This window comes from Oncorhynchus clarkii, chromosome 14, assembly GCF_045791955.1.
Source record: "Oncorhynchus clarkii lewisi isolate Uvic-CL-2024 chromosome 14, UVic_Ocla_1.0, whole genome shotgun sequence".
Classification (NCBI taxonomy): Eukaryota; Metazoa; Chordata; class Actinopteri; order Salmoniformes; family Salmonidae; genus Oncorhynchus; species Oncorhynchus clarkii.
Window position 1 is genome coordinate 40,089,329 of NC_092160.1, and position 14,606 is coordinate 40,103,934.

At 38.3% G+C, this 14,606-nt stretch overlaps 1 protein-coding gene across 1 annotated transcript in view; it reads left to right on the forward strand.

The window, feature by feature from the left end:
• Positions 1-14,337, forward strand: part of LOC139366104 (vascular endothelial growth factor receptor 3-like) — a 196,729-nt gene extending 182,392 nt beyond the window's left edge. Inside the window, exons 27-30 of the mRNA XM_071103203.1 lie at positions 7,840-7,964; positions 10,127-10,259; positions 12,568-12,644; positions 14,126-14,337. Coding sequence (XP_070959304.1) covers positions 7,840-7,964; positions 10,127-10,259; positions 12,568-12,644; positions 14,126-14,309 — 519 coding nt within the window. The 3' untranslated portion in view covers positions 14,310-14,337. The remainder of the gene's footprint in view (positions 1-7,839; positions 7,965-10,126; positions 10,260-12,567; positions 12,645-14,125) is intronic.
• Positions 14,338-14,606: the final 269 nt, after the last annotated feature.

The following is a 14,606-nucleotide window of genomic DNA, read 5'->3' on the forward strand; positions in this document are numbered from 1 at the left end:
TAAGGACTGATATTATATTCTGTAGGACGATAAGGACTGATATTATATTCTGTAGGATGATAAGAACTGATATTATATTCTGTAGGACGATAAGAACTGATATTATATTCTGTAGGATGATAAGGACTGATATTATATTGTGTAGGATGATACGGACTGATATTATATACTGTAGGACGATAAGGACTGATACATTCTGTAGGATGATAAGGACTGATATTATATTCTGTAGGATGATAAGGACTGATATTATATTCTCTAGGACGATAAGGACTGATATTATATTCTGTAGGATGATAAGGACTGATATTATATTCTGTAGGATGGTAAGGACTGACTGATATTATATTCTGTAGGATGATAAGAACTGATATTATATTCAGTAGGACGATAAGGACTGATATTATATTCTGTAGGATGATAAGGACTGATATTATATTCTGTAGGACGATAAGGACTGATATTATATTCTGTAGGATGATAAGGACTGATATTATATTCTGTAGGATGGTAAGGACTGATATTATATTCTGTAGGATGATAAGAACTGATATTATATTCTGTAGGATGATAAGAACTGATATTATATTCTGTAGGATGATAAGGACTGATATTATATTCTGTAGGATGATAAGGACTGATATTATATTCTGTAGGACGATAATGACTGATATTATATTCTGTAGGATGATAAGGACTGATATTATATTCTGTAGGATGGTAAGGACTGATATTATATTCTGTAGGATGATAAGAACTGATATTATATTCTGTAGGATGATAAGGACTGATATTATATTCTGTAGGATGAATAAGGACTGATATTATATTGTGTAGGATGATAAGGACTGATATTATATTCTGTAGGACGATAAGGACTGATATTATATTCTGTAGGATGATAAGGACTTATATTATATTCTGTAGGATGATAAGGACTGATATTATATTCTGTAGGATTATAAGGACTGATATTATATTGTGTAGGATGATAAGGACTGATATTATATTCTGTAGGACGATAAGGACTGATATTATATTCTGTAGGATGATAAGAACTGATATTATATTCTGTAGGACGATAAGGACTGATATTATATTCTGTAGGATGATAAGAACTGATATTATATTCTGTAGGACGATAAGGACTGATATTATATTCTGTAGGACGATAAGGACTGATATTATATTCTGTAGGATGATAAGAACTGATATTATATTCTGTAGGACGATAAGGACTGATATTATATTCTGTAGGACGATAAGGACTGATATTATATTCTGTAGGATGATAAGAACTGATATTATATTCTGTAGGACGATAAGGACTGATATTATATTCTGTAGGATGATAAGAACTGATATTATATTCTGTAGGACGATAAGGACTGATATTATATTCTGTAGGACGATAAGGACTGATATTATATTCTGTAGGATGATAAGAACTGATATTATATTCTGTAGGACGATAAGAACTGATATTATATTCTGTAGGATGATAAGGACTGATATTATATTGTGTAGGATGATACGGACTGATATTATATACTGTAGGACGATAAGGACTGATACATTCTGTAGGATGATAAGGACTGATATTATATTCTGTAGGATGATAAGGACTGATATTATATTCTCTAGGACGATAAGGACTGATATTATATTCTGTAGGATGATAAGGACTGATATTATATTCTGTAGGATGGTAAGGACTGACTGATATTATATTCTGTAGGATGATAAGAACTGATATTATATTCAGTAGGACGATAAGGACTGATATTATATTCTGTAGGATGATAAGGACTGATATTATATTCTGTAGGACGATAAGGACTGATATTATATTCTGTAGGATGATAAGGACTGATATTATATTCTGTAGGATGGTAAGGACTGATATTATATTCTGTAGGATGATAAGAACTGATATTATATTCTGTAGGATGATAAGAACTGATATTATATTCTGTAGGATGATAAGGACTGATATTATATTCTGTAGGATGATAAGGACTGATATTATATTCTGTAGGACGATAATGACTGATATTATATTCTGTAGGATGATAAGGACTGATATTATATTCTGTAGGATGGTAAGGACTGATATTATATTCTGTAGGATGATAAGAACTGATATTATATTCTGTAGGATGATAAGGACTGATATTATATTCTGTAGGATGAATAAGGACTGATATTATATTGTGTAGGATGATAAGGACTGATATTATATTCTGTAGGACGATAAGGACTGATATTATATTCTGTAGGATGATAAGGACTTATATTATATTCTGTAGGATGATAAGGACTGATATTATATTCTGTAGGATTATAAGGACTGATATTATATTGTGTAGGATGATAAGGACTGATATTATATTCTGTAGGACGATAAGGACTGATATTATATTCTGTAGGATGATAAGAACTGATATTATATTCTGTAGGACGATAAGGACTGATATTATATTCTGTAGGACGATAAGGACTGATATTATATTCTGTAGGATGATAAGAACTGATATTATATTCTGTAGGACGATAAGGACTGATATTATATTCTGTAGGACGATAAGGACTGATATTATATTCTGTAGGATGATAAGAACTGATATTATATTCTGTAGGACGATAAGAACTGATATTATATTCTGTAGGATGATAAGGACTGATATTATATTGTGTAGGATGGTAAGGACTGACTGATATTATATTCTGTAGGATGATAAGAACTGATATTATATTCAGTAGGACGATAAGGACTGATATTATATTCTGTAGGATGATAAGGACTGATATTATATTCTGTAGGACGATAAGGACTGATATTATATTCTGTAGGATGATAAGGACTGATATTATATTCTGTAGGATGGTAAGGACTGATATTATATTCTGTAGGATGATAAGAACTGATATTATATTCTGTAGGATGATAAGAACTGATATTATATTCTGTAGGATGATAAGGACTGATATTATATTCTGTAGGATGATAAGGACTGATATTATATTCTGTAGGACGATAATGACTGATATTATATTCTGTAGGATGATAAGGACTGATATTATATTCTGTAGGATGGTAAGGACTGATATTATATTCTGTAGGATGATAAGAACTGATATTATATTCTGTAGGATGATAAGGACTGATATTATATTCTGTAGGATGAATAAGGACTGATATTATATTGTGTAGGATGATAAGGACTGATATTATATTCTGTAGGACGATAAGGACTGATATTATATTCTGTAGGATGATAAGGACTTATATTATATTCTGTAGGATGATAAGGACTGATATTATATTCTGTAGGATTATAAGGACTGATATTATATTGTGTAGGATGATAAGGACTGATATTATATTCTGTAGGACGATAAGGACTGATATTATATTCTGTAGGATGATAAGAACTGATATTATATTCTGTAGGACGATAAGGACTGATATTATATTCTGTAGGACGATAAGGACTGATATTATATTCTGTAGGATGATAAGAACTGATATTATATTCTGTAGGACGATAAGGACTGATATTATATTCTGTAGGATGATAAGAACTGATATTATATTCTGTAGGACGATAAGGACTGATATTATATTCTGTAGGACGATAAGGACTGATATTATATTCTGTAGGATGATAAGAACTGATATTATATTCTGTAGGACGATAAGAACTGATATTATATTCTGTAGGATGATAAGGACTGATATTATATTGTGTAGGATGATACGGACTGATATTATATACTGTAGGACGATAAGGACTGATACATTCTGTAGGATGATAAGGACTGATATTATATTCTGTAGGATGATAAGGACTGATATTATATTCTCTAGGACGATAAGGACTGTTATTATATTCTGTAGGATGATAAGGACTGACTGATATTATATTCTGTAGGATGATAAGGACTGATATTATATTCTGTAGGATGATAAGAACTGATATTATATTCTGTAGGACGATAAGGACTGATATTATATTCTGTAGGACGATAAGGACTGATATTATATTCTGTAGGATGATAAGAACTGATATTATATTCTGTAGGACGATAAGAACTGATATTATATTCTGTAGGATGATAAGGACTGATATTATATTCTGTAGGATGGTAAGGACTGATATTATATTCTGTAGGATGATAAGGACTGATATTATATTCTGTAGAATGATAAAGACTGATATTATATTCTGTAGGATGATAAGGACTGTTATTATATTCTGTAGGATGATAAGGACTGACTGATATTATATTCTGTAGGATGATAAGGACTGATATTATATTCTGAAGGATGATAAGGACTGATATTATATTCTGAAGGACGATAAGGACTGATATTATATTCTGTAGGATGATAAGGACTGATATTATATTCTGTGGGATGATAAGGACTGATATCATATTCTGTAGGATGATAAGGACTGATATATTCTGTAGGATGATAAGGACTGACTGATATTATATTCTGTAGGATGGTAAGGACTGACTGATATTATATTCTGTAGGATGATAAGGACTGATATTATATTCTGTAGGATGGTAAGGACTGATATTATATTCTGTAGGACGATAAGAACTGATATTATATTCTGTAGGATGATAAGGACTGATATTATATTCTGTAGGATGATACGGACTGATATTATATTCTGTAGGATGATAAGGACTGATATTATATTCGGTGGGATGATAAGGACTGATATCATATTCTGTAGGATGATAAGGACTGATATATTCTGTAGGATGATAAGGACTGACTGATATTATATTCTGTAGGATGGTAAGGACTGACTGATATTATATTCTGTAGGATGATAAGGACTGACTGACTGATATTATATTCTGTAGGATGATAAGGACTGATATTATATTCTGTAGGATGATAAGGACTGACTGATAAATTCTGTAGGATGATAAGGACTGATATTATATTCTGTGGGATGATAAGGACTGATATTATATTCTGTAGGATGATAAGGACTGACTGATATTATATTCTGTAGGATGGTAAGGACTGATATTATATTCTGTAGGATGGTAAGGACTGATATTATATTCTGTAGGATGATAAGGAAATATTATCAAATTCTGTAGGATGATAAGGACTGATATTATATTCTGTAGGATGATAAGGACTGACTTATATTTTATTCTGTAGGATGGTGAGGACTGACTGATATTATATTCTGTAGGATGGTAAGGACTGATATTATATTCTGTAGGATGATAAGGACTGATATTATATTCTGTAGAATGATAAAGACTGATATTATATTCTGTAGAATGATAAAGACTGATATTATATTCTGTAGGATGATAAGGACTGTTATTATATTCTGTAGGATGATAAGGACTGACTGATATTATATTCTGTAGGATGATAAGGACTGATATTATATTCTGAAGGATGATAAGGACTGATATTATATTCTGTAGGATGATAAGGACTGATATTATATTCTGTAGGATGATAAGGACTGATATTATATTCTGTAGGATGATAAGGACTGATATTATATTATGTAGGATGGTAAGGACTGATATTATATTCTGTAGGACGATAAGGACTGATATTATATTCTGTAGGATGATAAGGACTGATATTATATTCTGTAGGATGATACGGACTGATATTATATTCTGTAGGATGGTAAGGACTGATATCATATTCTGTAGGATGATAAGGACTGATATATTCTGTAGGATGATAAGGACTGACTGATATTATATTCTGTAGGATGGTAAGGACTGACTGATATTATATTCTGTGGGATGGTAAGGACTGATATTATATTCTGTAGGATGATAAGGACTGACATTATATTCTGTAGGATGATAAGGACTGTATTATATTCGGAAGGATGATAAGGACTGGTATTATATTCTGTAGGATGATAAGGACTGACTGGTATTATATTCTGTAGGATGATAAGGACTGACTGATATTATATTCTGTAGGAGGATAAGGAATGACTGATATTATATTCTGTAGGATGATAAGGACTGACTGATATTATATTCTGTAGGATGATAAGGACTGACTTATATTATATTCTGTAGGATGGTGAGGACTGACTGATATTATATTCTGTAGGATGGTAAGGACTGATACTATATTCTGTAGGATGATAAGGACTTATATTATATTCTGTAGAATGATAAGGACTGATATTATATTCTGTAGGATTATAAGGACTGATATTATATTCTGAAGGATGATAAGGACTGATATTATATTCTGAAGGACGATAAGGACTGATATTATATTCTGAAGGATGATAAGGACTGATATTATATTCTGTAGGATGATAAGGACTGATATTATATTCTGTAGGATGGTAAGGACTGATATTATATTCTGTAGGATGATAAGGACTGATATCATATTCTGTAGGATGATAAGGACTGATATTATATTCTGTAGGATGATAAGGACTTATATTATATTCTGTAGAATGATAAGGACTGATATTATATTCTGTAGGATGATAAGGACTGATATTATATTCTGAAGGATGATAAGGACTGATATTATATTCTGAAGGACGATAAGGACTGATATTATATTCTGAAGGATGATAAGGACTGATATTATATTCTGTAGGATGATAAGGACTGGTATTATATTCTGTAGGATGATAAGGACTGACTGATATTATATTCTGTAGGATGATAAGGACTGATATTATATTCTGTAGGATGATAAGGACTGACTGATATATTCTGTAGGATGATAAGGACTGACTGATATATTCCGTAGGATGATAAGGGCTGATATTATATTCTGTAGGATGATAAGGACTGACTGATATTATATTCTGTAGGATGATAAGGACTGACTGATATTATATTCTGTAGGATGATAAGGACTGACTGATATTATATTCTGTAGGATGATAAGGACTGACTGATATTATATTCTGTAGGATGATAAGGACTGACTTATATTATATTCTGTAGGATGGTGAGGACTGACTGATATTATATTCTGTAGGATGGTAAGGACTGATATTATATTCTGTAGGATGATAAGGACTGATATTATATTCTGTAGAATGATAAGGACTGATATTATATTTTGTAGGATTATAAGGATTGATATTATATTCTGAAGGATGATAAGGACTGATATTATATTCTGAAGGATGATAAGGACTGACTGATATTATATTATGTAGGATGATAAGGACTGACTGATATTATATTCTGTAGGATGATAAGGACTGATATTATATTATGTAGGATGATAAGGACTGATATTATATTCTGTAGGATGATAAGGACTGACTGATATTTTATTCTGTAGGATTATAAGGACTGATATTATATTCTGTAGGATGATAAGGACTGATATCATATTCTGTAGGATGATAAGGACTGATATTATATTCTGTAGGATGATAAGGACTTATATTATATTCTGTAGGATGATAAGGACTGGTATTATATTCTGTAGGATTATAAGGACTGATATTATATTCTGTAGGATGATAAGGACTGATATTATATTCTGTAGGATGATAAGGACTGATATTATATTCTGTAGGATGATAAGGACTGACTGATATATTCTGTAGGATGATAAGGACTGACTGATATATTCCGTAGGATGATAAGGGCTGATATTATATTCTGTAGGATGATAAGGACTGACTGATATTATATTCTGTAGGATGATAAGGACTGACTGATATTATATTCTGTAGGATGTTAAGGACTGATATTATATTCTGTAGGATGGTAAATACTGATATTATATTCTGTAGGATGGTAAGGACTGACTGATATTATATTCTGTAGGATGGTAAGGACTACATCCCCCTGAATCCGTCCCAGAGCTCTGAGGAAGACAGCTTCTCTCACGCCTCTTCACGACCCGCTTCACAGGAGGAGATGAGACTGGCCTGTCACAGCATACCCATCAGGTACCATACTACTGTCTATAACACCATCAGGTACCATACTACTGTCTATAACACCATCAGGTACCATACTACTGTCTATAACACCAGCAGATACCATACTACTGTCTATAACACCATCAGGTACCATACTACTGTCTATAACACCATCAGGTACCATACTACTGTCTATAACACCATCAGGTACCATACTACTGTCTATAACACCATCAGGTACCATACTACTGTCTATAACACAATACTACTGTCTATAACACCATACTACTGTCTATAACACCATACTACTGTCTATAACACCATCAGGTACCATACTCCTGTCTATAACACCATCAGGTACCATACTACTGTCTATAACACCATCAGGCACCATACTACTGTCTATAACACCATCAGGTACCATACTACTGTCTATAACACCATCAGGTACCATACTACTGTCTATAACACCATCAGGTACCATACTACTGTCTATAACACCATCAGATACAATATTACTGTCTATAACGCCATCAGGTACCATACTACTGTCTATAACACCATCAGGTACCATACTACTGTCTATAACACCATCAGGTACCATACTACTGTCTATAACACCATCAGGTACCATACTACTGTCTATAACACCATACTGTAATACCATACTACTGTCTACAACACCATACTATAATACCATACTACTGTCTATAACACCATCAGATACAATATTACTGTCTATAACGCCATCAGGTACCATACTACTGTCTATAACACCATCAGGTACCATACTACTGTCTATAACACCATCAGGTACCATACTACTGTCTATAACACCATCAGGTACCATACTACTGTCTATAACACCATCAGGCACCATACCACTGTCTATAACACCATCAGGTACCATACTACTGTCTATAACACCATCAGGTACCATACTACTGTCTATAACACCAGCAGGTACCATACTACTGTCTATAACACCATCAGGTACCATACTACTGTCTATAACACCATCAGGTACCATACTACTGTCTATAACACCAGCAGGTACCATACTACTGTCTATAAAACCATCAGGTGCCATACCACTGTCTATAACACCAGCAGGTACCATACTACTGTCTATAACACCATCAGGTATCATACTACTGTCTATAACACCATCAGGTACCATACTACTGTCTATAACACCATCAGGTGCCATACTACTGTCTATAACACCATCAGGTAACATACTACTGTCTATAACACCATCAGGTACCATACTACTGTCTATAACACCATCAGGTACCATACTACTGTCTATACCACCATCAGGTAACATACTACTGACTATAACACCAGCAGGTACCATACTACTGTCTATAACACCATCAGGTACCATACTACTGTCTATAACACCAGCAGGTACCATACTACTGTCTATAAAACCATCAGGTGCCATACCACTGTCTATAACACCAGCAGGTATCATACTACTGTCTATAACACCATCAGGTACCATACTACTGTCTATAACACCATCAGGTACCATACTACTGTCTATAACACCATCAGGTGCCATACTACTGTCTATAACACCATCAGGTACCATACTACTGTCTATAACACCAGCAGGTACCATACTACTGTCTATAAAACCATCAGGTGCCATACCACTGTCTATAACACCAGCAGGTATCATACTACTGTCTATAACACCATCAGGTACCATACTACTGTCTATAACACCATCAGGTACCATACTACTGTCTATAACACCATCAGGTGCCATACTACTGTCTATAACACCATCAGGTAACATACTACTGTCTATAACACCATCAGGTACCATACTACTGTCTATAACACCATCAGGTACCATACTACTGTCTATAACACCATACTGTAATACCATACTACTGTCTATAACACCATCAGGTACCATACTACTGTCTATAACACCATCAGGTACCATACTACTGTCTATAACACCATACTACTGTCTATAACACCATCAGGTACCATCCCCATCTGGTGTCCCCTGGGGTCCTCACTCAACAACCACTCTTCCTGGGGTCCTCTGGGGTTCTCATTCAACAGATATACATAACATAGGGGATATGTGTGTGTGTGTGTGTGTGTGTGTGTGTGTGTGTGTGTGTGTGTGTGTGTGTGTGTGTGTGTGTGTGTGTGTGTGTCAGGTATTATAACTGTGTGCCCTTCGCTGGCTGTGTGTTCGTGGGGCCGTCGAAGCTGTCGTCATGCCAACCCAGAGTGAAGACATTTGAGGAGCTACCAATGGAAACGGCCTGGTATAAAACCCACAACAACGGAGTAAGATCTGTCTCTCCTGCACTCTCTCCATCCCTCTATAATTGAATCTCTCTCTATCTCTCTATCATTGAATCTCTCTCTCTCTATCAGTGTATCTCTCTCTCTCTCCATCCCTCTATCATTGTATCTCTCTATCCCTCTATCATTGTATCTCACCATTGCTCTATTCAAACTGCCAAATGTCAAACGGTTGGTGACATTTAATCAAATCTCTACTGAGGGACTGTCCTGAAGGGCTCTCCTGAGGGACTGTCCTGAGGGACTCTCCTGAGGGACTGTCCTGAAGGACTCTCCTGAGGGACTGTCCTGAGGGACTCTCCTGAGGGACTGTCCTGAGGGACTCTCCTGAGGGACTGTCCTGAGGGACTCTCCTGAGGGACTCTCCTGAGGGACTGTCCTGAGGGCTCCTGAGAGACTCTCCTGAGTTAAGATCTGTTTTTTGGGTCTTCCTTTGACACCGCCTAATATATAGGTCCTGGATGGCAGGAAGCTTGACACCAGTGATGTACTGGGCCGTATGCATTACCCTCTGTAGCGCCTTATGGTCAGATTTCGATCAGTTGCCATACCAGGCGGTGATGCAACCGGTCAGGATGCTCTCGATGGTGCAGCTGTAGAACTATTTGAGGATCTGGGGACCCGTGCCAAATACTTTCTCTTGAGGGTGAAAAGGTTTTGTCGTGCCCTCTTCATGACTGTCGTGGTGTGTTTGGACCATGATAGTTTGTTGATGATGTGGACACCAAAGACCTTGAAACTCTCAACCCGCTCCACTACAGCCCCGTTGATGAGAATGGGGCCTGTTCGGCCCGCTTTTTCCTGTAGTCCACAATCAGCTCCTTAGTCTTGCTCACGTTGAGGGAGAGGTTGTTTGTCCTGGCACCACACTGCCAGGTCTCTAACCTCCTTATAGGCTGTCTAATCGTTGTCGGTGATCAGGCCTACCACTGTTGTGTCGTCAGCAAACTTAATGATGGTGTTGGAGTCGTGTTTGGCCACACAGTCGTGGGTGAACAGGGAGTACAGGAGGGGACTAAGGGGCCCCAGTGTTGAGGATCAGCGTGGCAGATGTGTTGTTGCCTACCCTTACCACCTGGACGCGGCCCATCAGGAAGTCCAGGATCCAGTTTGAGAGGGAGGTGTTTGGTCCCAGGGTCCTTAGCTTAGTGATGAGCTTTGTGGGCACTATGGTGTTGAATGCTGAGCTGTAGACAATGAACAGCATTCTCACGTAGGTGTTCCTTTAGTCCAGGTGAGAAAGGGCAGTGTGGAGTGCAATTGAGATTGGGTCATCTGTGGATCTGTTGGGGCGGTACGCGAATTGGAGTGGGTCTAGGGTTTATGGGATGATGGTGTTGATGTGAGCCATGACCAGCCTTTCAAAGCACTGATTGCTCCAGGGCGGTAGTTATTCAGGCAGGTTACATTTGCTTTCTGGGCACAGGGACTATGGTTGTCTGCTTGAAACATGTTATCAGGTTAAGCTAGTCTCCAGTTCCCTCAACAGGTCAACATGTTAAACTGGTCTCCAGTTTCCAGCCTCAACAGGTCAACATGTTAAACTGGTCTCCAGTTTCCTCAACAGGTCAACATGCTAAACTGGTCTCCAGTTGCCTAAACAGGTCAACATGCTAAACTGGTCTCCAGTTGCCTCAACAGGTCAACATGCTAAACTGGTCTCCAGTTCCCTCAACAGGTCAGCATGTTAAACTGGTCTCCAGTTTCCTCAACAGGTCAACATGCTAAACTGGTCTCCAGTTTCCTCAACAGGTCAACATGCTAAACTGGTCTCCAGTTGCCTAAACAGGTCAACATGCTAAACTGGTCTCCAGTTTCCTCAACAGGTCAACATGCTAAACTGGTCTCCAGTTGCCTTAACAGGTCAACATGCTAAACTGGTCTCCAGTTCCCTCAACAGGTCAACATGCTAAACAGGTCAACATGCTAAACTGGTCTCCAGTTTCCAGCCTAAACAGGTCAACATGCTAAACAGGTCAACATGCTAAACTGGTCCCCAGTTGCCTAAACAAGTCAACATGCTAAACAGGTCAACATGCTAAACAGGTCAACATGCTAAACTGGTCTCCAGTTGCCTAAACAAGTCAACATGCTAAACAGGTCAACATGCTAAACAGGTCAACATGCTAAACAGGTCAACATGCTAAACAGGTCAACATGCTAAACAGGTCAACATGCTAAACAGGTCAACATGCTAAACAGGTCAACATGCTAAACAGGTCAACATGCTAAGCCGTTGACTTGTCGTTATAGAATGTGATGCTGATGGACTGCTGTGTTCTCTCCCCAGGACAACCAGACAGACAGTGGGATGGTTCTGGCGTCAGAGGAGTTTGAGATGATGCAACACAAACACAGAGGAGCCAAGTATGTTTGACACACCAATAGCATCATGCCCTTAACCAATAGCATCATGCCCTTAACCAATAGCATCATGCCCTTAACCAATAGCATCATGCCCTTAACCAATAGCATCATGCCCTTAACCAATAACATCATGCCCTTAACCAATAGCGTCATGCCCTTAACCAATAACATCATGCCCTTAACCAATAACATCATGCCCTTAACCAATAACATCATGCCCTTAACCAATAAAGTCTAACCAATAGCATCATGCCCTTAACCAATAGCATCATGCCCTTAACCAATAACATCATGCCCTTAACCAATAAAGTCTAACCAATAGCATCATGCCCTTAACCAATAGCGTCATGCCCTTAACCAATAAAGTCTAACCAATAGCGTCATGCCCTTAACCAATAACATCATGCCCTTAACCAATAACATCATGCCCTTAACCAATAGCATCATGCCCTTAACCAATAGCATCATGCCCTTAACCAATAGCGTCATGCCCTTAACCAATAAAGTCTAACCAATAGCGTCATGCCCTTAACCAATAAAGTCTAACCAATAGCGTCATGCCCTTAACCAATAACATCATGCCCTTAACCAATAGCGTCATGCCCTTAACCAATAGCATCATGCCCTTAACCAATAGCATCATGCCCTTAACCAATAGCGTCATGCCCTTAACCAATAACATCATGCCCTTAACCAATAACATCATGCCCTTAACCAATAGCATCATGCCCTTAACCAATAGCATCATGCCCTTAACCAATAGCGTCATGCCCTTAACCAATAGCGTCATGCCCTTAACCAATAGCGTCATGCCCTTAACCAATAGCATCATGCCCTTAACCAATAGCATCATGCCCTTAACCAATAGCATCATGCCCTTAACCAATAGCGTCATGCCCTTAACCAATAGCGTCATGCCCTTAACCAATAGCGTCATGCCCTTAACCAATAGCGTCATGCCCTTAACCAATAGCGTCATGCCCTTAACCAATAGCATCATTAATATGACAAGGCGTCTGTGTGGGTTGTCTGTTTTTTGAAAATGTTTAAAAAAAAAACTGGTGTCAAAAAATAACAACAGCATATTGTCCTAACAGCTGTCCCCTCTCCTTATCTACCTCCCCTCCTCTCTTCCCTCCCCCTCCTCTCTTTTCCCACCTCCCCTCCCCTCTCCTTCCCTCCTCTCCCACCTTGCCTCCTCTCTCCCCTCCCCACCTCCCCTCCTCTCTCCCCTCCCCTCCTCTCCTCTCTCCCCTCACATTCCCTCTTCTCCCACCTCCCCCCCTCTCTCCTCCTACCTCCCCTCCCCTCCTTTCCCACCTCCCCTCCCCTCCTTTCCCACCTCCCCTCCTTTCCCACCTCCCCTCCCCTCCTTTCCCACCTCCCCTCCCCTCCTCTCCTACCTCCTCCCCTCTCCCACCTCCTCCCCTCTCCCCTACCTCCTTCCCTCTCTTCTCTCCCCTCCCCTCCTTCCCCAGTAGGAGTACAGAGCGTCTGGTGGTGGTAGAGTCCAGCGGTTCCAGACACCGACCAGCCTTCCTCTCCCAACTCTCTGGCCAGACCTTTTACAACAACGAGTATGGTCAGCTGTCAGAGGAGGGCAGGGTCCTGGACTTCTTCTCCTCCCCTGATGATACACGCTGCCTCGCATCCTCCAACCTGTGATGTCATCATCACAGAGTGGGTAGCCCTTCCTCCTCCAACCAGTGATTGGCTACAGTGGGTTAGCCCCTCCTGTAATGTCACTATCACAGTGGGCTAACCCCTCCTCCAACCTGTGATTGGCTACAGTGGGCAAGCCCCTCCTCCCCCAACCTGTGATTGGCTACAGTGGGTAAGCCCCTCCTCCCCCAACCTGTGATTGACGACAGTGGGTTAGCCCCTCCTGCTCCAACCTGTGATTGACTACAGTGGGTTAGCCCCTCCTCCCCCAACCTGTGATTGGCTACAGTGGGTAAGCCC